This window comes from Meriones unguiculatus, chromosome 7, assembly GCF_030254825.1.
Source record: "Meriones unguiculatus strain TT.TT164.6M chromosome 7, Bangor_MerUng_6.1, whole genome shotgun sequence".
NCBI lineage: Eukaryota > Metazoa > Chordata > Mammalia > Rodentia > Muridae > Meriones > Meriones unguiculatus.
The window spans coordinates 23391155-23417312 of NC_083355.1; the positions used below are offsets into that span (position 1 = coordinate 23391155).

Sequence of the window (26158 nt, forward strand, 5' to 3'; positions counted from 1 at the left end):
GTGGATAGGAAACCAGGATTCTGCCACTGAGCTACCTCTGTAGCTAGCACTAGATAGTACAAGCCCAGCAACTCAACAAAGCACTTTCCTGGGTACCGGTCGGCTCTTCGGTCAGAAGCTAGCCACTTTTTCCATCAAGAACAGGGAAGAGAGCTGTGTATGACAATCTCAGGTAGATTCCCAGGACCCACGCGGTATGGAGAACACTGACGACCACAAACCGTCTTCTGAATTCCACATACTCTGTGGCATGCATATGGCCATGTACACGCTCAAATGCCACTAAAGTGTAATTTCAAATGGACAAAAAGAAAGTAAACCCAAATCACCAAATAATACAGTGGGGCCCTAGCATGGTGTGATGACACACGCTTGGAATCCCAGTTCTTAGGAGGTGGAAACAGGAAGTGTGAAGCAAGCCTGGTTACATAATGGGTTTCTAACCAGCAAGGACTACAGACTGTATCAAGTCTCAAAAATAATAAGGATTTCCCTGATGTATTGTCATCTCCTGTTAAAAAACAAACAAACAAAACAAAAACCTGGGAGTTTGGGTCTATAATCCCAGCTAGCTGAGGCTGAGACAGAAGGATTGCATGTTTAAGGCTGGATAAGCCTACATTGGGCTATTGTTTAAAGGGGAAAAATAAAAATAGGAATACAGCGAAGCGGCAAGAGAGCTTAGCTAGTGTGTTGGAGGCCTCAAGATCAATTCTCACCCTTACAAAAACTGACATCATCCATCTCCTTTTACACATAATTCATTAGAAGGCAGGAGAGCACGAGATGTCATCTAGGGTACTTATTAATGCCAGGATTCTCTAGTCATGATATTAGCTTCCTTTCCAGCCAGCTGTCGTCCTTTTGTGTTCTCTCCCTGTTTCTTAGTGACCAAGAGAAAAACCAAAGCAGAAAATGTATGCTGAGGTGAGGCTGGAGAGCACAAAGTTCCCCAGGGTATTAGTGTGGGTGGAACCAGTTCACAGTGAGTCACCATAAGTGGACAAGGAAGAGGACAGTGACAAGGTGAGGGGGTATAGCTCAGGGGTAGAGCATTTGACTGCAGATCAAGAGGTCCCTGGTTCAAATCCGGGTGCCCCCTTCTGTTCCTTTTTGTTTGTTTGTTTGTTTGTTTTCATGAGTGGGAGTAAGGGCCAGTGGTCACTAGAAAGGACAAGGAACTTTTAGCCTGGTCCTTCAGCTAAGGAATGAGGCAATAAGCCTGCCTGCGGACAGGAATTTCAAGGCCCCAAATACTTGTTCCTCTCACATTTCAAGGGATCAATAAAGCAAAGTCAGTCACTACACTCCTCCTCTGGTGCTTCAGTCAATATAAAGTCCTTGGCCTGGGGCCATAGCTCAGTGGTAGAGCACTGGCTTTACATGCGGGAAGCCCTGGTTCAAGGCTGGACCCTGAAAAGGAAGGAAGGCTGTTATACATATCTCCTCTCCTCCTCCCTACTTTTTTTTCTTTCCTTTTCCTTCTTTTTCTTGTTTTCTTTTTCTCTTTTTTTTTTTCCTCCTTCTTGGTCTCAAAAAAAACAAAAAAAAGTCTCACTGTGTAGCCCTACCTGTCTTCCTGTCCTGAAATTTGCTATGTAGACTAGACTGGTCTCAAACTTAAAGAAATCCAACTGTCTTCTAAGTGTTGAGATTAAAGTTGTACAACAACAACAATTTAAAAAAAAAAAAAAAGATGTGTGTGTGTGTGTGTGTGTGGAGAGAGAGAGAGAGAGAGAGAGAGATGTGCACAGGTGCCTGTGAAGGCAAGAAGAGGGCACTGGATCTTCTGAAACTGGAGTTACAGGAAGTTGTGAGCTGATCAAGCTATTTCTCCAGTCTTTTCTAGGTATTTCTCAAAAGAAGCCTTATTTTCCCCCAGAACTCCTGCTCAGATGTAGCCCATAGGCAGCTCAGTCTCTGTGTGGGTTCCCTAGTAAAGGGAGCAGGGGCTGCTCTTTGATTACTTCCCCCTGGTGGGCTTCCTTGCCAGGCCACAGAGGAAGAGGATGCAGGCAGTCCGGATGAGACGAGATAGGCTAGAGTCAGAGGGCTCCCTCCCCATTTCTGTGGACTGGGGGAGAGGTATGGGGGGGGAAGAAGGAGGAAGGGTGGGATGGGGAGGGGAAGAGGGAGGGATCTACCATCAGGATATAAAGTGAATAACATATATAAAAAATTTAAAAATGAAACACAAAAAAGACACCGACAAATGGGTAAAGCACAATGTCCTTAGGACTCATTTTATTGCTTTGTTTCTTTGGAAGTACAATAGTATTTTCTTTTCTCCTATATCCATGGACTATTTAGTCTCAGGTTCTTGGCCACCTGGGCAGTGTTGGGCATGGGTTCCATCTCACGGAGTGGGCCTTAAATAAAAACAGATTTAAAAAAAGAGTTGTTCATTTCCATAACTTTTGTGCTACTACTATCACACCAACATGTCATGCATACTGGTTACCATTATAGGTTTAAGAATAGTTTGTACGTGGATTATCATTTGCCTTTCTTCTCTGTGTGCAGAGTAGCTTCCAGTATTCATGGGTGATTGTAAGCACTCTTAGGATTATAAAAGAATGCTATAAAATGCTATATGTACTGTAATTCTCATGATTATAGTTATTATTTTAATCTTCTTTTAAAATAATCAAAATAAAATAAAATTTGAAAAAACAAACAAAAAAACAAAACAAAACAAACAAACAAACAAAAAACCAAAAAAAACCTTTTCCCTGGACATGTAGCTAGTTTTTAAAAATTCTTGAGTTAGGGAATTACGAGGCAGAGTTGGCTGCTTTCTAACTCCCAGAGATCTGCCTGCCTCTGCCTCCAGGGCACAGGGATTAAAGGCGTGCACCACCACACCTAACCAAACTTTTTATTTATCTACCACATCCAACTAGTCAAATTTTTAAAAAATGATTTTATGTGTATGTGTGCTTTGCATGTACCGGCTGTACATCATTTGTGTGGTCAGGGAGGCCAGAAGAGGGTGTGTGATCTAGAACTGGAATTACACATAGTGATGAGCCACCAAGTGGGTGATGGGAATTGAACCGGAGTCCTCTGAAAGGACAGCCAGTGTTCATAACGGCTCCAGTTCTTTAGTTTTAACAACTCAAAAGTAAAGACACAAACTTGGCCATACACACATATCCTTAATCCCAGCACTCTGGAGGCAGAGGCTGGTGGTACAGATCTTTGTGAATTCAAGGCCAGCCTAGTCTACCCTGTTTCCAGACAGTCAGGGTTTTATACTGGGAGATCCTGTCTCAAAAACAAAACAAAACAAAACAAAAATCAATAATAAAATAAAAACAGGGTTTCCCAGACCAGAATGACCTCAGACTTTGTGCCAACGCCGGCCTCGAACGCCTGATCTTCCAGTTTCCCTCTCCCCAGCGCACAGATGCTGGGAGCGCGCCACATCTGACTTTCGGAGCTTTGTTCGATGGTGTCAATTTCTATGCAACGTGCCAGAAGTAAGGGAGTTGGCCGGGAGTCCGGTTTTGGAAGCTGGTTGGGAAACCCTGGTGCAGCGGTGCGCGAGGCAGGCGGCCTCGGTTGGGAGATTCTGACTTCCTGCAGGGCGGCGCTTCTACAACAAGGCCCTGATGCGTTGCCAAGGCAACAGAACTTCGCCTGTGGCTTTTCATCAGTTAGGGACCTTGTAGGAGATGTTTATGGGAAGCGAAAAACCTAGAGCGGGTAGAAACTGCCAACCACTCTAGGGGTCACGTACACCTAGGGCTAGTCGAACGTCATCGCTCCGAGACGCTGACGCAGTGATGTGACGCCACTCCCGGAAGTGTGGTCTAGAGCGGGCGGGGAAAGGGGGCAGCTGGTGCATTTTGGGATTAGGTCCTGTGAGGCCGTTTCTGAACTGTCTCGCTACGTTTCCTCTCGGTCTTCGCGGGAACTTTCAGGTCCACAGACTGAAGAGAAGTCTCCACCGTCATGGGAGGCGGAGACCTGGTAAGTGTCGGAGGCCCGAGGCCCACTGGCGCCGTGGATGGAAACTGGCACAGACGAGGTGGATCTCGGGGCTAGGAGCAGTTGGTAACCCTGAAGTCTTGTTTGCAGCACAGGGAGGTGGTAAGCACGGAGACGGAACGGATGGTGAAGCGCACAGAAGGACTGGGATGCGCCTTAGGAAGATGTGCGGCGAGTGATGGCTGCTGAGTGTCTGTGTTTGCTGATTTGGGGGTCCTCCGGGCTGGGAAGTCCGAGGTCAGGGAGGGGGGACAGTTGGACTCATGGTATGGAAGGAGGCAGATCTTGAGCACAAAGACTTTATTTTGGGACATAGCAACTCCCCCCCCCCCCCCCCGCTTTGACGTTTTCGAGACAGGATTTCTCTGTGTAGCCTTGACTGTCCTGGAACTCACTCTGTAGATCAGGCTGGCCTCGAACTCAGAGATCCGCCTGCCTCTGCCTCCGAGCTGTTCTGGTGTTAAAGGCATTTGTCACGGCTGTCCGGCCATAGCCCCGCTTTTTAGCTAGGAGTTCACAGTTGTATCCTGGACCAATCTTCTCCGCTTCTGAGCTGTGCTATTTGGAGGAGCCTGTCTTTGTTTCATTCCCTACGTCAGTGCTTTGCTTTGATCTGTAGTGACAAGGCAGCTTTCTTCTATGTACGTAACACTTTTTTTTTTTTAGGCTAAGTGGCAATTTCTCTAAAGTCCTGTAGTTCATTTGTGGGGAAGTAATGCCTTCGCACGGAGCTGGATTGGGAAACTATTGATCTTCTCAAAGTGACGCTAATTGAATCATAAACACATTAGTTTAGATATCTGACCAGTAGGCTGAGTTTGCCAGGTATCCTTAATTTGAACCGGTATCCGGAACTCCATCAGAGTTGGTCTAGTTTCATTTAGTTCTTCGTGTAACACTGCATTGGTTTGCTTCTCTGTTTTTGTTTGTTTTGTTTTCTGAGACAGAGTTTCTCTGTCTGGAACTCTCTTTGTAGTAGACCAGGCTGGCCTCGAACTCAGGAGATCTGCTTGCCTCTGCCTCCCAAGTGCAGGGACTAAAGGGACCACCACCACCACCACCACCAGCACCACCATCACCATCATCACCATCAGGCTGACTTGCTTCTTTGGTTCTTCTCTGTAATAAAACCAGGATCAAAAGCAACTTTTGGAGGAGAAGGTTACATCTTACAGGTTAGAGTCAGTCATTAAGGGAAGCCAAGCAGGAGCTCAAGTATGAACTGGGATGCAGGATTGTTGCTTACTGGCTTGCTTCTCTTTAGTCAGGTAGTTTAGTCAGCTACCTTGCTTATACAGTTCAGGCCCACCTACCCAGGGATGGTCCCACCCACCGTGGGCTGGGCCTTCCTACATCAATTAGCAATCAAAAAAAGAAAAGAAAATACACCCACAGACATTCCCACAGTCTGTTGGAGGCAGTTCCTCAATTGAAGTCGAAGTTGACAACCAATTCTAGTCATCCCTGCCAGGAAAGCCTTAACCTAGAAATTCTTAACCTCGGAGCTCTTGGCAGCTTGTGTTAGATAATTCTTTGTGCCTGTGGTGGTGGGCATGTCCTGTAAATTGTATATTCAGCAGCTGCTAGCCACAAGATGCCGCTAGCACTCTCCCTCAGTTCTGACATCTAGAAACTTCTCCAGACACTGATTGCCGTTTGTGCCCTGGAACGGAAAGGAGAACCCATGTGGGACAAAGACTGGGTGTATGTGTGGGTGGTGGTGAAGGGAGCCCTGATCAAAGGAAAGAATGTGGGAAGAGAGGAAGAATAAAATAACCCGGGATGGGGGAAAGGCAGTGAAGGGTGAGGAAGGAAGTGGACGGTGCACGCCTTTAGTTCCAGCGCTTGGGAGGTGGAACCGGTGAGCTCTCAAGTTTGAGGGTCGCCCGGGCTAGGAAGCGAGGCCCTGGCTTGCATGTATGTGTACTCCCACTGTGTTTTCACGGACTGGGTGCTTTGCATCTGTAAGGGACCTTGTGTGTTTTCATCTCATTTGGTCTCTCTCCTATGCATTCCTCACACGATGGCTGGTCATACAGCTCTCCTGCCCCTCTCCAGTCCTTGCTTCCTGCCATCAACACTGTGAAGTTCAGCCCCTCCACGTCCCCATAACGGATTTGATCTGCCGCCTTAGCCAGCTTTACCTTGCACCTCCTTCTCCATGAGCTTGCACCCCACCTCCAGCCACAGTGAACTGTTTCTGCCATGTTTTTTCTCCCCACTGGGACTGTATTTGTGAGGGCCATTTCCTCTTCCATTGCTTCCCACAGCACTAGCTCTTTTACAGCTATCCTCAGATGCTGCTCTCTCAGGAAAACCTGTGATGACAGCCTGGAGCAAAGTAGTGAGAAGAGAAAGGAGAAGCCTTCATTGAGGGTGAAGGGGGGGACACAGAGGAAAATTCCTGGGAAGGAAAGTTGAAAAGAGACCTAGGTACTTTGTAAGCATGCAGGTTTAGGCCCAGAAGTGTCAAGTGGACCCAATAAAGAGAAAGATGTTTGCTTAAGAGTGAATGTTCTGCGCAGTGAACTGGATTGCCCCTCAAAATAAGATAACTTCCCCTTTGCCCCATTCCGTCTGTCTTCCCATTATCAACTCCCATTTTAGGCATGGCTAATGAAGTCTAAAGCTAAAACTGTTTGAAGGAAACCTTCGGAAAAGGCCTGTTCCATCCTCAAACTGTAACCAAAGACATTCCCCACAACCTCACGCATGGCAGGCAAGTGCTCTGTCATTGAGCCACACTCCCACCCTGCTCTCTCGCCTTTACATGACCACATATACTGGTTATGGAAGGCTGAGTGAGGCTGGGTGTGATGGTTAGCTCTGTTTACCTAACATAATCTAGAGTCACCCGAAAAGAGGATCTTTTTAAAAAAATGTTTTAAAGATTTCTTTATTATGTGTGAGTACATGCAGGTGTATGTGTACACCTGCAGGCCAGAAGAGGGCATCAGACCCCAGTATAGATGGTCGTGAGCCATGGTGTGGTTGCTGGGAATTGAACTCAGAACCTCTGGAAGAGCAGCCAGTGCTCTTAACCGCTAAACCATCTCTCTGGTCCCTGAAAAGAGAAAGTTAATGAGAGAAATTGTCTCTATTTGGTTGGCTTGTGGTTATGTCCCTTGGGGCTTGTCCTAACTAATGAATGGGAGGAAAACCTCACCCACTGAGGGTAGCACCATTCCCTAGGTAAGGGACCTTGAATTGTATAAAAGTGAAGAAGTCAAGTTGAGCAAAGCGAGCGAGCATGAGCATGTGTGCATTCACTATCCATGCTTTTGACTGTGGGTGTAGTATGACCAGCTGTTTGAAGTTTTTTCCTTGAGTTCCTCACAATGATGGTCTGTAACCTGGAGTTAGAAGCTGAAAGAAATCCTTCGCCTCCATAACAGCAGAAGTGAAATTAGAATATAAGGTCAATTAGGGTCATCACCTTCCACCTGCCACTCACTGAATCCTTTCCTCCTTCCTTTCATTGACGTAGAACCTGAAGAAGAGCTGGCACCCTCAGACCCTTCGCAATGTGGAGAAAGTGTGGAAGGCAGAACAGAAACATGAGGCGGAGCGGAAAAAGATCGAGGAGTTGCAGCGAGAGCTTCGAGAGGAGCGAGCTCGGGAAGAGATGCAGCGCTATGCTGAGGACGTGGGGGCTGTCAAGTAAGCGAGGAGCTGGGCGTGCGGGTGGGCAGGAGCTGCAGCGCTGGGTGTGTGTGCCTGACCCAGGTGCTGCAGAATGGTTAAGTGGTTAAGCATGTAGATTTTGGAGCCTGCCCAACTTGATTCTAAGGTTGGTTTTGCGTGCCCTGAGTTGTGTACCTGAGGTAAGGTTTGGCAGTCTTGGATATCTCAGTGGGATCCAGGAAGTCATAGTACCCAAGTCTGTAAGTTTGTTTTGTTTTGTTTTAATATATAAATGTGATTTTTGGGGGGAGGGGAAGATTTATTTGTTATCTATATGTGCCTACAGGCAAGAAGAGGGCACCAGATCTCATTATAGATGGTCGTGAGCCATTGTAGGCGGTTGCTGGGAATTGAACTCAGGATCTCTGGAAGAGCAACCGTGCTCTTAACCTCTGAGGCATCTTTCCAGCCTGTCTGTAAGGGTTGTTGAAGAACAGATGAGATAATGTGTAAACTAACTTGGTATAGGCCATGCTCCCACTAGATGGTTGACAAGTAATCATAACTTTGGCAAAGAATCATTGTCTTTATGCTGTCTGAGGCCTCTGTGAATGTTATGCAAGCTCATCTGTTGTAGGTGATGATTAATATTTACTATTGATATATCTTCTGGTAAAGCTTGCTGTTAATCCTAAACAGCTGTATAACCAAATCACCAGAGACTGGGTTTATTTAATTAACCTAGAAACCAATGCTGGGCAATAGTTACTCTCTCTTAAACCTCGAAGCCCTCAGAGTTTCCTAACATTTAAATTTTACACATTATACTTGCTTTTTGTGAAATCTTAGATCTGGATCATCATCACATCATTCCAAGATCTGTTCTCCAGTCCTGCTCTCCTAGCTTTCTCCTGCCCTTTCTGTCCTCTGGCTCCTCCCTCTCTTACTGTTTCCTTTCTGTTGTGCCACATTGTGGCTTGTTGCTTTATTTTGGCATGTTTACACAAAGTTGAGACAGGTGATGCTTAGAATAAGTATCACAGTGCAATATCCGGATTGAAACCAGAGAGTGGGGGTGGGGAGAAATCAGCATTTGAATGAACAAGGGTAAGGTGTATACATTTCAAAAGAACATTATACCAACACTCATCTTGGGGGAAGTGGGGTTAATGTAAATAAATGGGGTATATATGAATAAAAACCTGTTGTTGCTATGAACAGTCTTGGTGAATTTTGCCTTTGGTCAGTTTCTTGTACAGGATAATAGCCTGGCAGTGGTGGTGCATGACTTTAATCCCAGCACTCGGGAGACAGAGGCAGGTCCCTCTGTGAATTAAAGGCCAGCCTGGTCTACAGAGTGAGTTCCAGGGCAGCCAAAATTACATAGAGAGAAACTCTGTCTCAAAAAACAAAAACAAACAAAAACACCATCATCAACAACAACAAAAAGCCCTGGGTAATAGTAGATAATTACCCTGCTCATCTCATGAAATAACGGGGGGTTAAATTTTGAGAAAACCAAAAGCACAAATGTGCTCTGTAGTGCATAGAACTGCAGACAGATTGCGTTAAAGTCATCCCTGTGTTCCCCTTGTCCGTGTTTCAGGGAAAGCCTTCTGGTGAGACCTGGCCCGCAGCCCCTGTGGGAGATGTGGGCTTTCCTTAATTTCGTAGCAGAGGAGTTTGGTACATCCGTCTGTGTGTGTGAGACTTAGTTTATAGGTGGACACAACATCATGGCATATGCGGAGGGAGAAAATCACGTTCTTTCAGGAAGTGGGTTGGGGGGTTCTGATGGTTTATAGACATTCAAATGAAGTACCATGTATTTAGGGAATGGTGATGGTAACTGTGCATGGTGAAATTGGCAGACTCCAGAGGCAGCTGGAAGATGGGCCTCTGGGCACACCTGTGGGGAGCATCTTGATTCCGTTCCTCAAGGTGGGGAAGACCCCTCTTGACTGTGGGACTGCCTGTGCTGCCGGTCCCAAAACGTGTAAGACTCGGCAAGCGGAGCACTTGGCGTGGATGCAGTGTGACTGGCTGCTTCAGCTTCTGCCACCATATTCCACCACGATGGCCTGTGTCTGAACTGTGAGCCAGAACAGCCCTTTCTCCCTTAAGTTGCTTTTGTCATAAGAAAAAGAAAATACAGCAGGCATTAGTACAGAAATGGAGCTAGAAAATGAACGATTTTTAAAATTTTATTTATTTTTAGGTTGGTGAGATGGTTCTTAAAATTTTATTTATTTTTGGGTTGATGAGATGGTTCATTGGTCAAGAGAACTCGTTGCTCCTGCAGAGGGCTGGGTTTGGTTCTCGTCACACACACCTCACACACACCGTGGTTCACAACCATCTCTAATTACTTTGTAACTCCAGTTTCAGAACAGCTGACGCTCTTTTTTGGCCTTTGAGAGTACTGCGCACACATAATGCACACACATGCAGACAAAATGCATAAAATAAAAACTGCTTTAAAAAAAAGATTTGTTTTATGCATGAGTGTTCTATCTGCATGTACACCTGCACACCAGAAGAAGGGCATCAGATTCCAATGTAGATGGTTGTGAGCCACCATGTGGTTGCTGGGAATCGCACTCAGGACCCCTGGGAGAGCAGATGGTGCTCTTACCAGCTGAGGCATCTCTCCAGCCCAATAAAAACTGCTTTTTAAAAAGTACAGATGCTGTTAGAGAGATGGCTCAGTGATTAAGAGCACTGTCTGTTCTTCCAGAGGTCCTGAGTTCAATTCCCAGCAACCACATGTTAGCTCATAACTATCTATTCTGGGAATTGGTGCCCTCTTCTGATGTGCAGGTGTCCATGCAGACAGAGCACTCATAAAAAATAAATAAATCTTAAAAAAAAAAAGTGCAGACAGGGTCTCATATCATGGCCTGGATTGGTCCCCTCCTGCTTCAGTCCGGTAAGTGTTGGGGTTGCAGGTTATCTGTTTCCATACTCATGTTTTTTTGTTAAGAGTTTTTTGTTTTTTTTTTTTTTAAGATTTATTTATTTATTATTTATACAGTGTTCTGTCTGCAAACCAGAAGAGGGCACCAGATCTCATTATAGATGGCTGTGAGCCACCATGTGGTTGCTGGGAATTGAACTCAGGACCTCTGGAGGAGCAGCCAGTGCTCTTAACCTCTGAGCCATCTCTCCAGCCCTTTTTTTTTTAATAATTAATTTTATTTTATTTTATGTGCATTAGTGTGAAGGTGTCAGGTCCCTTGGAACTGGAGTTACAGGCAGTTGTGAGCTGCCATGTGGGTGCTGGGAATCCAACCAGGTCCTTTGAAAGAGCAGACAGTGCTCTTTACCGCTGAGCCATCTCTCCAGCCCTTGTTAAGAGTTTTAAACCCAGGCAGACAAACTATAAATTTCCCAGTTGCCTAGAGGAGGAGAATGTAGAAAAGGAGGAGGAAAAGTCCATGCTGTTTGGGATAAGCCTTCACGGAGGTCAGTTTTGTGGCTATAAACAGCCATAAGGCAGGGAGGAGGGTCTCTAGAAAAAGATATGGGAGCCCAAAGAGCTAGAAAGCATACTTGGATCTGGCCAGCCTGAAAAAGAAAAGAAAACAGAACAAAAGCAGAAGAGAGAAGGGAAAACTATATTCAAGACTCAGAAAGGCCAGCCCTGCAGTAGCTTGAGCAGCTGGTGGGGCTTTTGTAGACGACCTACTTGTCGGTCTGGCTGGTTTGAATGCTTTGCATAGCCCTAGGCTTTGACTTTATCCAGTTGAACACCATTGAGTTGATGGTTCACTCCACTCTTGTGGCTCAGGTGATCTTTTAAGATTCATCTATTTTACATATGAGTGCTGTGTTTGCATGTGTGCCTGCATGACGGAAGAGAACATCAGCTCTCATTATAGATGGTTGTGAGCCACCATGTTGTTAGGAATCGAACTCAGAACCTCTGGAAGAGTAAGTAACCAGTACTCTTATCTCAGCCAGTGCTTTTAACCACTGAGTCATCTCTTCAGCCCAGGTTCAGGTATCTTTTCTGTGTTTTTAGTGCATTGCTCTTAGAGCAAAGAAGCCCTCTCATACACATAATGTAAAATCTCCAAATCCCTTTCTGGACCTGGGGATAAAACCCAAGGCCTCAAGCAAAGTGCTGGGCAGTCTACCACAGAGCAACAGTGTGTCTCTTTAGTATTTGCTGATAGTGTTACATGGTTGCAGTGCTTGCATTAAGTAGATAAAGGCGGGGCAGTCCAGGACATCCAGTTCCTGTGAAGTGCAAGGGACTTCAAGAGGGAAGGGGATCTGCGATGGGGCTTCTCTGGCCGATTTTGAAGTATCCCCCACCCCCGAGAGCTGAGGACTGAACTCGGGGCCATGCTCTTGCTAGACAAGCACTATCACTGAGCTTAATCCCCTGTTCCGTGGGTATGCGTGGAAGTCACGTCACTCATGGAAGTCAGAGGGCAGCTTGCTAGAGTTGCACCTCTCAGTCCTCTGTATGGTTTCCAGGTATTGAACCGTGGTCCTCGGGCTTGGTGGCGAACACTTTCATCCACAGAACCATCTTTCTGGCCTGGTTTACTTACTCTTTTGAGAGTTTTATATGGCATGCAGGCCTCAAATGCTAGGTAGCCCAGGACCTCTTAAATCCCTGGTCCTTCTGCCTCCACCTCCTTTGAATGCTGACATATATCAGGGTGTGCCATCTGGCCATCTGAATATTTTAAAATCACCCTGGGTGAAGCCAGTATGCAGTTTTTTTGGTTTTTGTTTTGTTTTCTTTAAGACAGGGTTTCTTGGCTGTTCTGGACTTTGTATATCAGTTTGTCCTCAAACGCAGAGATCCGCCCCCCTCTGCCTCCCAGAGTGTTGGAATTAGAGGCATGCGCCACCACACCTGTAGAATGCAGTTTTGTTGTGATTTTTGTTTTTCCGTTTTTTTGAGACAAAGTTTCTTGTTTTGTAGACCAGGCTGGCTTCAAACTCACAAGAGATCTGCCTGCCTCTCCTTCCAAGTGCTGGGACCAAAGGTGTGCGCCATCATGCCCAGCCTAATGTACAGTTTTTCTTTTTCTTTTTTAATAATTGATTTGATTTATTCTCTGTGCATTGATATGAAGGTGTCAGAACCCCCGGAACTGGAGTTATAGACAGTTGTGAGCTGCCATGTGGGTGCTGGGAATTGAACTCAGGTCCTTCAGAGGAGCAGCCAGTGCTCTTAACCACTGAGCCCTAGTGTGCAGTTTTAACGGAGAAGCTTCATTTTAGCAAAACCAAAAGTGCGCAGCATCATCACTGTGTGTTTACGTGCTTTCTCTTCAGATAGTTCCGGGGGGGGGAGTCTAGGACTATGTGAGTGAGAAGTTTAAGGCCATTCTCAGCTCCTCCTTGAGAGCCCAGCCGGCTCCCTCCCAGCCTGTGGCTTACTCGCACTGGAGAATTAGGAAAGCCTGTTCCCTGAGGCCGCGGTCTGAGGCACCCGCTGTGAAGTTCACCCTCCTCGTAGCCTTCCACAGTCTGCCGGAGCCCGGCATTCAGTGGGACCTTCCATCTTGACTCCAGCACTGTGGGTAAGCTGGGCGCCTATTTGCAGTTTGACCCAGCAGCCACAATCAATTCTTAATTACAGACTAATGCTTTTCCAGACGATCCTTTCAATAGCCAAAAAAAGTTATAAATGGTCATGTTTGTTTTGCTTTAAATTATTCTCATTTAGAATGTCCAGGGAATTCACTGCCCTCGTCTGGCCTCTGAGGGTGCCAAGCACTCACACAGGACACAGGCATACATGCAAGCAAAACACTCATACACACAAAGTTATATTGAAAATAAAAATTCAGCATCCTGTTATGGCCTGTCACATACAGGTTCTTTTTTACACCACTTTTTCTTCCTACAAGGAAAGAAACGATGTTAAGCCTGATACTGCAACATCATTTGGTCACCTTTTGTGTTAAAGTGTCATTTACTTTTTATTTTCTTCAAGTGTAAGCATCATTTGCCCAACAGATATCTCTGGTCATTTCTCCTTTTCTCTCAAACATGTAGTACCACGGGGGCCACTGTGCCAAGTGCAAAGATAGGCAGCGAGCGCAGCACCTGTGGGTTCGCTGAAGTCGTTCTGGGTGCTGAGGCAGAGCGCGTTTGTCGTTTTAGAATTGTCTTTGACATGAAAGTATAATGTCTAAGCTTGGTAGTGGAGGCTGGGTAGCTAAGTGGAGACGCATGCCTTAGCTGGAGGGTTCTGTTTTTCCCTCACTAATTGGTCTTTGTGGAAAGTCTCTCTGTTCGTTTATAAGCATCATTTCTTCCTGTCTGCCAGGTGGGGAATGGTGTTTGGCCTGCAGTAGGTACCTGCAGAGGTTGTCCAGTGCTGATCAGCTCAGGTTCTGTGTGGAGCGTGGCAGAATCTATATTCACTCCCTTTGGATGAACGTGTGTGTGTGTGTGTGTGTGTGTGTGTGTGTGTGTGTGTGTATCTATCTATTTACTTTATTTCTTCCTTAAACCAGGAAAAAAGAGGAAAAGTTGGATTGGATGTACCAGGGCCCTGGCGGGATGGTCAACCGTGATGAGTACCTGCTGGGCCGCCCCATTGACAAGTACGTTTTTGAGAAGATGGACGAGAAGGAAGCAGGCTGTTCTTCTGAGACAGGACTCCTCCCAGGCTCTATCTTTGCCCCATCGGGCGCCAACTCCCTTCTTGACATGGCCAGCAAAATCCGGGAAGACCCTCTCTTTATCATCAGGTACTGCTGAGGGATTGAGAAGGGTTGTTGCAGAGATGCTCGGGGACTTTTTCAAGGCTGCTATTTCCCTTGCTTTCTGTGTTTCTGTCTCCATTTGTGCTTCTGGGTGGTGAGAAGAGTGCCTGTAAGGGTGCCTGTTGTAGGCCATATGGAAAGATACTGGCAAGTGCGCCAAGACAGACCAGATTTATCTACCATCTTTAACTTTTTTTTTTTTTTTTCTTTTTGAGACAGGGTTTCTCTGTGTAGTCCCGGCTGTCCTGGATTGGTTTTTGGCCTCAAACTCAGAGATCCACCTCCCTGAATGCTGAGATTATAGGCGTGCAACCATCTTTAATTCTTGAACAAAAATGAGGGGTGGAAGGGGTGGCTGTGCTGCTAAGAGCATGTATTGTTCCCCCAGAGGACCTGAGTTCGGGTCCCGTTGTCTGGTACTGTTTAGAGCTGTTTGTAACTTCAGCTCCAGGGAGATCCAAAGCCTCTTGTCACCTACAGGCACTCATACTCATGTGCACCCACCCGTATGTGCACGTGTGTCCGTGCACGCATACACACAAATAAAAAATTATAAAACTGTTATTAAAAGTAAAAAGGAGGTAGAAGCAAGATGACAAACATTTGTTGTTCCTTGGAAAGTTGGGGGATGGTTGTGGGTGGGCGAGATGAGTGTTCCCGTTTAACCGCATACATACTTACATTCCCGCCGCAGCCATATAACCAGTAAATGACTCTTCATTCCCTTATCCTTCAGCCCGTCCCTTGCTTTTTTACTTTATTTTTGGATGTGTGTATTTTATGTTTACTGTATTTATGTGCATGTGTGTGCTTACCTGTTTGTGGAGCCTAGAAGTCAACATCAGATGGCTTTCTTTCTTTCTTTCTTTCTTTCTTTCTTTCTTTCTTTCTTTCTTTTCTTTCTTTCTCTCTTTCTCTCTTTTTCTCTTTCTCTCTCCCTCTCCTTCCTTCCTTCCTTGGCCAGCTTTTTTTTATGGGTTAGAGGGTTTTCTTTGTTTTGTTTTATTTTTAAGCTGGATCTTCTGGCTACTTTTATTTGGGTTCGTATATTTACCACCCTTCTTCACCCCAGTCCTTTTCCAACCCCCCAACACTGGGTAGGTGAGAGAAGGTTAGAGGGGAAAGGGGTGTCTACCTCCTTGGACTACTGCTGACTGGGCATCAGGTTCCTTGGGGCAGTCTTTGTCAGAACACTACAGACAGCACAGTCCAGCAAGAGCAAAAGCAGCAGCAGGAACCAGCAGCAGCTGGGGACAGTGGCCACCCCAGGGCCTCTTGGGGCTCTCGGATTTAGACCCTCTCAAGAGTCCCCAGAATTCTGAACACAAGCTGTCTGCAGCTGGCAGAAATCACACCCCTCCTGGATGCTCCTGGTGCCCAGCAGGCCTCCTCAGGAAGGCCAGCAGAGCCTCGGGCCAGACAGTGGAGCTTAGGAAAGAGTGCAGCTCACTGCTGCTGGCTGTGCTCCCCAAATCACTCTCTACCTTCAGTCACTCTCCGCCTTATTTGTGTGTGTGCACATATACATGCGTTCTCACACGTGTGTACATACCATGGTGTGTGTGGAGGTCAGAGGACTTTTGGGAGTTGGTTCTCCTTTCACCCATGGGCCTTAAGAATATGACCTCGGGTAGATGGGTTTGGCTGCAATGTTTTTGTTTGTTTTGTGTTTTGAGAAAATGTTTCTCTGTGTAGCTTTGGCTATCCTGGACTCACTTTGTAGACCAGGCTGGCCTCAAATTCACAGAGATCTACCTGCTTTTGCCTCCCAAAAGTTTTTTTTTTTTTTTTAAATGATTTAGTTAATTGTTGTTTTATGTGCATTGGTGTTTTACCTGCATGTATGTCTGTGTGTGGATGTCAGGTCCCTTGGAACTGGAGTTATAGATAGTTATAAGCTGCCATGTGGGTACTAGGAATTGAACCCTGGGTCCTCTGGAAGAGCAGCCAGTGCTCTTAACTGCTGAGCCATTTCTCCAGCCCCCTCACTCAGCTTTTTTACATGGATTCTGGGAGGTAGAATTTTAAGGTCCTTAGGCTTGTGTGACAAGCACACACGCGTGCGTGCACACACACTCTCTCTTCCCAAAAGAAGAACCATTCTGTTGTCTTTATTTCCCCTACGATGAGGCTGTTTTTATGCTAAGCAGTGGAGGTTGTTTTTGAAATGTCCCAGCCAGTAGATTCACAGGTCCACACCCAATTCCTTAAGCATGAGGGAAACCTTGAACTTGGAGCCAAATAAGAAGCAGATTGAACTCACTGTCATGTATTGCAGTGTCTCCCCATGGATGCTATCCGCAGTCAGTGTGTGCTGGAGCTTTCTTTCCACTCTCCCCTGTAGATTGCACTGTAAAGTCTATGTCTGTGAGATTTGGGGGGGTTTGTTTGTTTGCTTTTTGTTTTTGCTGTTTTGGGCACAGGGTCTCTTTGTGTAGCCCTGGATGGCCTGTGCATGAGGTTATTAAATAGAATTTGTTTAGGAGGATAACATAATTCCCTTTGCAAAGAAAGAGCCATTAAAATTCTTCTATTTAGGAAGAAAGAAGAGGAGAAAAAAAGAGAAGTACTGAACAATCCCGTGAAAATGAAGAAAATCAAAGAGCTGGTAAGTCCTGCATTGACTCCTCCCCAAGATGTGTGTATGTGTGTGTGTGTTGGGGGGTTGCCTGCATGTATGTTTGCACTGCGTGCATGCGTGGTACCTGAGGAGGCAGGAAGCAGGCATCCCCTGGAACTGTAGATGGTTGTGAGGTGTGTGTGGATGCTGGAAGGTGAACCCGGTCCTTTGGAAAAACAGCCAGTGAGTGCTCTAGTGCAGAGCTGCTTCTCCAAACCTTCCCCCCTCCCCTTTAGCCGCTGCTGCTGCTTTTATTTTTTTGGTCAAGAACAGGATTTCCCTATGTAGTCCTGGCTGTCCTAAAATTTGCTCTGTAGACCAGGCTGGCCTGCTTCAGCCTCCCATGCACTGGGATTAAAGGCATGTGCCACCCCTGCCCAGCTGGACTGGCTTTTATAACTTCTTTCTGTGTTCTTGAGACAGGATTTATTTCGTAGCCCAGGTCAGTCTGGAACTGAGTCCTCCTCCTTCAACCTGAGTGGCAGGATTACTACTAGGCTTACATGTTTTTAAAGGCTTATTTCTAATTATGTATGTATGTGGGCGCAGAGAGTCTCACTTATAGGCTAGAGTTAGAGGCTTTTGTGAATTGCTGGATGTGGATACTGAGAATAGAATTCAAGTCCTCTGAAAAGCAGTGGGTTCTCTTAACCTATGAGCCATCTCTCCAGCACTGCAAATTTTGTTTTGTTGATACTATCTCCTGGTGATTCTGTGCAAGGTTAACTTAATACTTTAATTGAGGTTTAGTTCTTTTTCTGATTGGGAAAGAACTTTAGTTTCTTTTGTTGTTGTTGTTGTTGTTGTTGTTTCTCTTTGTAGCCCTGGCTGTCCTGGAACTCACTGGGTAGACCAGGCTGGTCTCAAATTCACAGAGCTCCACCTGCCTCTGCCTTTGGAGCGCTGGGATTAAAGGCCTGCTCCTCCACTGCCTGGCTTTTCTTTCTTTCTTTCTTTCTTTCTTTCTTTCTTTCTTTCTTTCTTTCTTTCTTTCATTTATGTGTGTGTGTGTGTGTGTGTGTGTGTGTGTGTGTGTGGCGCGCGCGCACACACACATGTGAATGATCCTGAGAATTGAATTCAAGTTGTCAGGCTTGGTGACAAGTGTGGTTAACAAATGAGTCAGAGGCCTGCCAGAGGTACATAGTTAGACTTTGTCTCAAAGGAATAATAATAATTGTAAAACATCTTATTTATCTTTATTTTATGTACATTGGTGTTTTGCCTGCATGAATGTCTCTATGAGGGTGTTGGATAGGAGTTACAGACAGTTGTGAGCTGCCATGTGGGTGTTGGGAATTGAACTCGGGTCCTCTGGAAAAACAGCCTGTGCTCTTAACTGCTGAGCCATCTCTCCAGCCCCAGAGTTTTTTTTTTTTGTTTTTTTTTTTTTTGTTTACTAGGGGGTCTGGGGTACATTTGAGCCCAACATGGATACCTTGATCGTGTCCTGGGCCCAGTGTGGACGTGAGCCGTTGCCTACGCCAGGTATAGCAGGGGCCTCCGTCATCTCATGTGGTTATCTTCTGGACATTTCCTAGTTGCAAATGAGCCTTGAAAAGAAGGAGAAGAAGAAAAAGAAGGAGAAGAAGAAGAAGCACAAGAAACACAAACACAGAAGCTCGAGTAGCGACCGCTCCAGCAGTGAGGAGGAGCAGGGCCAGGGCAGGTGGGTGGTGCCAGCGCCCTCAGCACAGCCTTCTTTCCCATGCGTCTATCCCAGGGAGGAGCTGAGCGCCTGTCCTGAGCCCCGAGCCGTCCGGTGCGCAGCTGCCCGTGGGAAGCACGCAGATGTGCTCTCTGCACCACAGAGCTTGGCCTCTGGCGTTAGAATCCCTTGGAGACACTAAGTCTGTGTCTGCTGCTGCCCTGTTGGATAAGCGGACATTAGCCTCCCAGAGCTTAGGTCAGAACTCTGACAAGACTCCTCCATCCCAGCTTGAGTCCTTGGTCCTGAGGAGGCTATTCTGTAGTCTCTCTCTCCCTCTTCTTTTAAGAAAAGAGATTAATGGGACCGTGTGGGTCCATTCTGCATCTTCCCACAGGGACAGTCAGCTGTGGTGCTGCTGACTCACGATTAGTCCCCAGAATAGCAGTGTGAGGTGAGAAGAGAATGTGTTCAGGCTGCGAGCTCTGCCCACGGCTCTTCGCAGGAGAAACCCGACTGTGCTGAGGCGTCTTCCAGCAAAGACAGTCCAAATAGAGAAGGGTGCTGCCAAGCCACGGAAGTAATAGCTGGGCACTGGGAGAGGCCACGTGTCGCAGCAGCAGCGCTCCAGACTGGACTCATGTGCCTTTTCTTTTTCAGCGAATGTGTGTATGTTTTAATCTCATAGATCTCAAAAGAAGACGGCAAATTCCTTTCCTGTTTTGTCCAAAGTCCCTGGATATGGCTTACAGGTAGGGCGTGGGCTTTTCAAAGGGGGTGACTATGGGACTGTGCAGTTGGTCGCCCTTGACACCTACAAATAACAGTTTGGTTAGTGGAGGCTGGGCTGCTGGAGGCCAGCCCTGGTCCTTTTCCTTGAGCCCTTTGCCTCTTTCTGAGAGTCCTCCAAGTAGAGGGATCACCAGTTGGAGTACTTAGCGTCCTGCCAAGAACTGCGCATAATTGACATGAAATGTTTACGTTTCCATGAGTTTTGACCAGTGGACAAACCTCACATTTTTATTTTCGTTTTTGTGAGGTGTTTGGGATGGGACACTCAGCAAGTGCTTCATGAGTGAACTACGACCTCAGCTCCTGTTTACTTACTTTTTTATTCATTCATTCAATTGTTTGTTTTGAGACAAGATCTTAATATGTTGTTTAGGCTGTCCTGGACTCCCTTTGTAGACCAGGCCTGGCCTTGAACCCACAGAGACTGTCCTGCCTCTGCCTTTCCAGTGCTGGGTTTAAAGCCATGAGCCATCCCAATTGGCTTGTTTTTGTAGTTTTTTTTTTCCCCTTAAGATTGATATATTTTTTTAGTTTATGTATGTGAGTATTTTTGCCTACATATATGTGTGTCACACAAGTGCCTGGTGCCCATGGAATTCAAAAAGGGTCACCAGGTAGATGCTCGGAACCAACCCTGGATATTCTGGGAGAGCAGCAAGCGTTCTTAACTCCTGAGCTAACTCTCAGCTCTCCGCTTTTGTGTTTTTGAGAGAGGAGACCTCATAAATTATGTGAAGGCTGGATCTCAACATGGAGCTGAGGCTGGCTGACCTTGAAATTCTAGCTTTCCTGCTTCTGCCTCCTAAGTGCTAGGAATACGGTACCATGATACAGCTGGCTGTGTTTTGTTTTTAAACAATTTATTTAATTTTATTTTCTGTGCATTGGTACAAAGGTATTAGAATCCCTGGAACTGAAGTTAGAGACAGTTATAAGCTGCCATGTGGGTGACCGGGAATTGAACCTGGGTCCTTTGGAAGAGCAGGCAGTGCTCTTAACCACTGAGCCATTTCTCCAGCTGTTTCACTATGTAGCCCTGGCTGGGCTGGAAGTCATCGCCTTTGCTTCCCAAGTGCTGGGAGTAAAAATTTGAGCTGGACTTTTTTTTTTTTTTTGAGACAGAATCTCAAAAATTCTGTCTCAGCATTCTGAATGCTAGGAATACTGACAGGCAACTCTTGGTCCTTGGTGTTTCTGAATAGGATTTCCATATGTAGTTCAAATTGTTTTGTTTTAATAATTCATGTTATGTTCACTGGTATTTTGCTTGCATTTTTGTTTGTGTGAGGGCATCAGAAACTCTGGAGCTGATGTTATAGATGGGTATGAGCTGCATTGTCGGTACTGGGAATTGAACTCAGATCCTCTGGAAAAGGAGCCAGTGCTCTTAACCACTGAGCCACCTGTCCAGCCCCTCAAATTGGTTTTAAACTTCATCTTCATGCATCTGCTTCCTGAGTTGCTGGGTTATGTGTGTACCATTATGCCCAGCTCGCTCTCTTTTCTTTGTTTATTCTCTGAGCTCTGGTTTAGAGAGAGACTACGTCCATGGAGTAAGCTGGACAGGGGCAGACACCTTCTTTTGGCCTCAGCATGTAACACAAGCTGGAACTTACAATACACTTACCTTAGCATTTTGAGTACTATTCTTCCGGGATGCCCTCACGCCTACATTTAAAGAGCCTCATTGCTCATTCTTTCCCTTGTTTTCCTGCAGTTCTGTTTGGACAGCTAGATTTTCCAACGAATGGCTTCTTGTCTCTTCTTTAACGATACAGGTGAGGGACTCTGAGCGTAACCAGGGGCTGCAGGGTCCTCAGGCTGAGCCAAGGGGGGTGAAGTACCATTCCCGATCAAGAAGCTCCTCCCACTCACCCCCCAGACATGTCAGCAAGAAGAGCACCAAGGAGGACAGGTCCCGGGACAGGAGGTCTCGCTCCCCGGTCAGAAGGTCCCGGTCCCCAAGGCCCAGCAAACCGTGAGTACGCGAAGTCACTGGGACATAATCTGTGGCCACAAGGGCCTGGTCACAGCAGGCGTTTCTTCTGGGTGACGTTCATCTTTTCCCTTCTCGGTGTCTCAGCTGCACTTCCCCTGCAGCATTCTTTTCTCCACCTCACTGCAATCACAGTGTGAGCGCAGTGGGGCGCACTTGTGGGGCTGCGCTGTGCTGACACGTTCCTCTCCTGTTTGGGTTACATGTTTTCTGTATGTGATGTAGTACATATGTGCGGGAAGGTGCACATACTCGTGTTTGTATGGAGGCCGAAAGAAGTGTCTGCCCCTGTCCACCGTACTCCTCGGAGGCGGCCTCTCTAAACCTAGGGCTCACAGTTTTCCCCATTGGCAGGCTGGAAGCCGGCAAACCTCAGACTCCTGTCTCCTTCCCACTCAGCGCTGGGTTACAGGCCTGCACAGGACTGTGCCTGGCTTGTTACATGGGTGCTGGGGTCTGAACTCTGGTCCTCATACTTACCTATCAAGAAATCTTACCTGCTGAGCTTCCTGAGGCTGTGTGTGAGACCGTGTGTGTGTGTGTGTGTGTGTGTGTGTGTGTGTGTGTGCGCGTGCGTGCGCGCGTGCGCGTGTGCACACTTGTGGAGGCACAGAACAATTTGAGGGAGTTGGTTCTGTCCTCCAGCGTTCAGGTTGTCAGGCTTTGTGGCAAGTGCCTTTACCATCTGAGCCATCTTATTGGCCCCAGCCTGGATTATACTTTCAAAGAAGTTCCATTGTTTGAGGGTATGCTAATAACCCCATCTGAAAAGGCGTGTCCCCTGTCTACTACAGGCACGCCTCTAAGGTGAATAGGAAAGAGAGAGACAGCCCATCACCTAAAAAGGAGGTCTACCAGAGGCGGCATGCTTCCGGATACACCAGGTGAGTCTGGTCCGCAGAAGCTCAGATTTCACACGGCAGCATATAGGGGCACTCACAGCAGAGAGATGGGAAATGCATCTGATTCCCTTGATTCCTCTGACAACTGTTCTTGCTTTTTGGTTTGTTTTTTTGAGACATAGTCTCATGTATCCCAGGCGCTGGCCTCAAACTTAGTATGTAAGCAATGGTGACCCTTGAACTTTTGGTCATTCTGCTTCCATCTCCTGAGTGCTGAGTGCTCCCACTCTGTGTGGTCTTGGGGATCTGACCAGGGCTATGTTCATTCTGGGCAAGCACTCTACCAGCTGAGCTGCATCCCCAACCCTGGTCAACTTTGTTGTGTCTTTTGATACTGGGTCTTGTATTGTAAACTAGGCTGGCTTTGAACTTGTGACTGTCCTCACACTCCGCCTCTCAAGTGATGCGTTTACAGCCATAGCCATACCCCTCTGGTCAGCTTCATTTCCCTCCAACCTTTTTACCTAGTCAGGCACACTGAAGGGACATTGAAGGGACAAAGTCCGGCTGGCCACATGGCTCAGTGGTAAAGCCTTGCTACCAAGGCTGACGTCCAGGGTTCGATCACCAGCACTAATAGAGGAAAAGGAGAACACGTTATCCCCTGACCTCTACATGTGCCCCGTGGTGCACATACCCACTCGCCTACAGGAATATGGTTAATACAAAGCTTATAAATGAAAGCAGGACTAGAGAGATGGCTCACTCAGCCTAAAGGGCTGCTGCATAAGTGGCTCCCTGGGGCCTGGTGATTAGCCAGCCAGCCTAACTGAACTGGCGAGCTCCAAGTTCAGTGAGAGAGCCCGTCTCAAGAAATAGGGTAAGAATGGATGGAAGAATGACAGCTGATATCAACTCTGGTCCTCACGTGTGCACGCACACACGTGTGCTCACATGAACTTAAAGTGTTCTTTGGAGTTCTCTGCAGTCTTCCTGCTTCAGCATCTAAAGCACTAGGAGCGTAGGTGTGTGTGTGACCACAGTAAGCAGCTTCTCTATTTAGTGGAGTCATGTTTTGGTTTCATTGTTTTGAGACAGGACCTTACACGGGCAAATTCATCATCCTCTTGCCTCCACTTCTCAGGTTCTGTGGCGATGGGCAGATGCCCCCATATCCAGCTTAGGAGGTATTTTTTGTTGTTGTTTCGTTTTTGAGACAGGGTAGCTCATTAGGTAGCTTTGGCTGTCTTGGACTCACTCTGTAGACCAGGCTGGCCTTCAACTCACAGAAATGCCTGCCTCTGCCTCCTGAGTGCTGGGATTAAAGGTGTGCCCCACCAGGCCCGGCTAGCCATTTAGTGTTTTTGACAGGAAGCATAGTTACCATAGATAACTGAATGTCAGGTTTTAGTATTTTAGTTTTTTTTCTCCAATTGGGAACTTGTCTAAAAATAGAACTCCGCCATTTTTCCCTTTAAAGAGAAATCTGTGTATCACAAACTCTATGTACAGACCATAACCTACCCATTTTCGAAGCAGTAGATTTGGGTGTCTGACATTGTTAAGTGGTGACTAATCTGGTCCATCACTGCCTTTTTTGTTGTAACTTCATTGAGGATGAATGCGAGGGGAGGCGACCTACCTCTTGTATTCTGAGGTCAGGTCAGGTTGCTGGTCTCCAGCTTCATCCCAAAGTGCTTCTTTGCATTCCTGGGTTGTATCCATGAATTGGACTGTCGTATCTATATGCACATGTGGAGGTCAGAGGAGGACATGGGACTCTGCCTTATTTCCTGAGCCTGGCTTCTCCCTGCGTCTGGAACTCGATGATTTGGCTAGGTTAAATGGCTAGCCCATTCAGCCCTAGCATCAATGAGCAAAACCAGGGATTTGCTGGTTTTGCCCATTAATGCTGGGGTTACAGGCATGTGTGGCTATTCCCAGCTTTTAAATGGGTACTGTGGATTTGAACTCAGGGCCTCATTCTTGCACAAAAGTATTCTTTTGATACTGCTCCCAGCAAGTGCTCTTACCCACTGAGACATCCTCAACCCCCGTACCCGTGGGATTTTGCTTTCATCCATGGGCTTTTAAGCCTCCTTTATGGAGTGTGAGGTGGCAACAATCTCATGGCCCGGTCCTTTGTTCTGTGAGTTCTCAAGGTTAGGTTCCTCATTAGCGCCCAGTCTGTTTCGTGGTGGTTGTACTGAGTGTGATTGTGAAATCACTCACTGGCAGCCTGCATGATTTGGTTGGCACCACCTGACTGAGACATCAGAAGGAGGGACACTGTCCTGGCCTGGCACTATTCCTTCTCTGGCAAGCCTGTGACCTGCCTGCATGCTGAGCTGCCTCTGTTTTGTTTTGTTTTGCCGGGGAAGGAGTAGTACCAATGGGCTTGTTTTTATGCTCAACAGAAAACTCTCAGCAGAGGAACTGGAGCGGAAACGGCAGGAGATGATGGAAAATGCCAAGTGGAGGGAGGAGGAGAGGCTCAGCACCCTCAAGAGGCATGCCAAGGAGGATGAACGGGAGCGCCGGCTGGAGAAGTTGGACTCTCGGTCGGGCAAGTTCCTCCAGTAAGTGGAATTGTTCATGCCTGGGGCTCCACCTGCACAGTCTCGGTGAGGCAGCATCAGGCTTGCCGCTGGGGGATTGGTGGTATTTCTGTCTGTCCAGAGACGGCAGAGCTCAGCCTTGGGACCACTTTTGGTGCTGCTCCCAGCTTCTAGCCAGATAGTGGGGGATTTTCTATTTGAAGTAGAAGTGGTTGGTGTTTCCCCCAAATCACTGAAATTCTTTGGCCTTCCTTTTAAGCAAAAATTTATGGCTCAGAAAACCTTTTTCCAATGAAACTTGACTTATTTTCCAAAACAGATGAGTTTTCCCTTATGGACATGTAAAAACCCTGTTTCCAGCTGGGAGTCATTTGAAAGTTGTCTATGTGGGCTGAAAAGAACTTGTGTCCAGTTGCTTTCTGGCTACAAACCTTTTCTTCTGATCCTGCCAGAGTTTGACCAGTTAAAAAATGTCTTTTTTTCCCCGTTGACCTGTCTTTTTCTTCCCCAGTCGTATGAAACTGGAGAGCGCGTCCACTTCCTCCCTGGAGGACCGGGTGAAGCGCAACATCCACTCTCTGCAGCGCACGTCGGTAGCTCTGGAGAAGAACTTCATGAAGAGATGAGAACCAGCCGCTCACACTGGTTTTCCTCAGTTTACCAGGGAGCCTGCTGACTCCTTCCAATTCTCTTTATAAGAGTTCAGATGTCTTCTACCGATGAAAAACCACCGTTTTAAAGTGCCCCTTGTCCACTGACTCCTGAAAAATCGCGCATCCTTGAAAAATCAGTGTGACTTGGGACCCTCAGGAACTCTGGCTGGAAGGGTTTTGACTGTGGTTGACCGGATGGGTATTAGAAGGCAGGGGTGCCTGTCACGCCTCTTCCTCCCACCAGACTGAATGGATCAGACTTCCAGAGCCCACTCTCCACCGCCACCCACACAGACCGGGCCACTAGGATAAATGCATATTGACGCTGTTCAGTAGATTATGTGACAGAATGGCCAAGGGTCAGGCAGAGCCAAGAGAGGGAAGAAGCTGGAAGAGAAAACAGTACCCAAAAAAAGCCCAAACGAACTGTTAACTATTTGGTCTTTGAGCTGTAACAGTACAATGTGTATATGTACAAATGTATAATTTTATACTTGCTTCTAAACTTAGCTTCATGAGAACATTTGTTTGATAACCTTGTCAGAAAGTAACACACTGGGCAACTTTTGCTTCCTCTTCTCTGACTTGGGGCGTAGGGGAGCTTTGAGGCTTCTGACAGAATCTAGCTATGGGGTAGCTAGCCTTGTGACATTTGGACGGGACTTTGTCCTCTACAGATGTGTTAGGTTGCA

The 26158-nt window shown here is 46.8% G+C and overlaps 1 protein-coding gene, 1 long non-coding RNA gene and 1 other non-coding gene across 3 annotated transcripts; 2 read left to right on the top strand and 1 right to left on the bottom strand.

Moving 5' to 3' along the window:
- Nucleotides 1-1030: 1030 nt before the first annotated feature.
- Trnac-gca (transfer RNA cysteine (anticodon GCA)) lies at nucleotides 1031-1102 on the top strand. The gene has a single exon. It is a non-coding gene; the product is annotated as a tRNA-Cys (tRNA).
- Nucleotides 1103-2230: 1128 nt separating this feature from the next.
- On the bottom strand, nucleotides 2231-3748 carry LOC132655151 (uncharacterized). Its single transcript, XR_009592799.1, has 2 exons — nucleotides 3343-3748; nucleotides 2231-2369 (listed from the first exon to the last, which is right to left on the bottom strand). It is a non-coding gene; the product is annotated as an uncharacterized LOC132655151 (long non-coding RNA).
- A 60-nt stretch (nucleotides 3749-3808) lies between these two features.
- Nucleotides 3809-25987, top strand: Cwc25 (CWC25 spliceosome associated protein homolog). Its single transcript, XM_021646860.2, has 10 exons — nucleotides 3809-3975; nucleotides 7481-7653; nucleotides 14106-14342; nucleotides 16896-16965; nucleotides 18519-18646; nucleotides 19314-19377; nucleotides 21196-21395; nucleotides 22208-22297; nucleotides 24673-24834; nucleotides 25325-25987. The coding sequence occupies exons 1-10, from the start codon at nucleotides 3958-3960 to the stop codon at nucleotides 25437-25439; spliced, it is 1257 nt and encodes a 418-aa protein (XP_021502535.1). The 5' UTR covers nucleotides 3809-3957; the 3' UTR covers nucleotides 25440-25987.
- The last annotated feature ends 171 nt before the right edge of the window (nucleotides 25988-26158 follow it).

Coding starts and splice junctions, on each gene's coding strand:
- Cwc25 (XM_021646860.2), top strand. Junction 19,378..21,195: donor TCCCTGGATATGGCTTACAG/GTAGGGCGTGGG, acceptor TTAACGATACAG/GTGAGGGACTCTGAGCGTAA. Junction 21,396..22,207: donor TCCCCAAGGCCCAGCAAACC/GTGAGTACGCGA, acceptor TGTCTACTACAG/GCACGCCTCTAAGGTGAATA.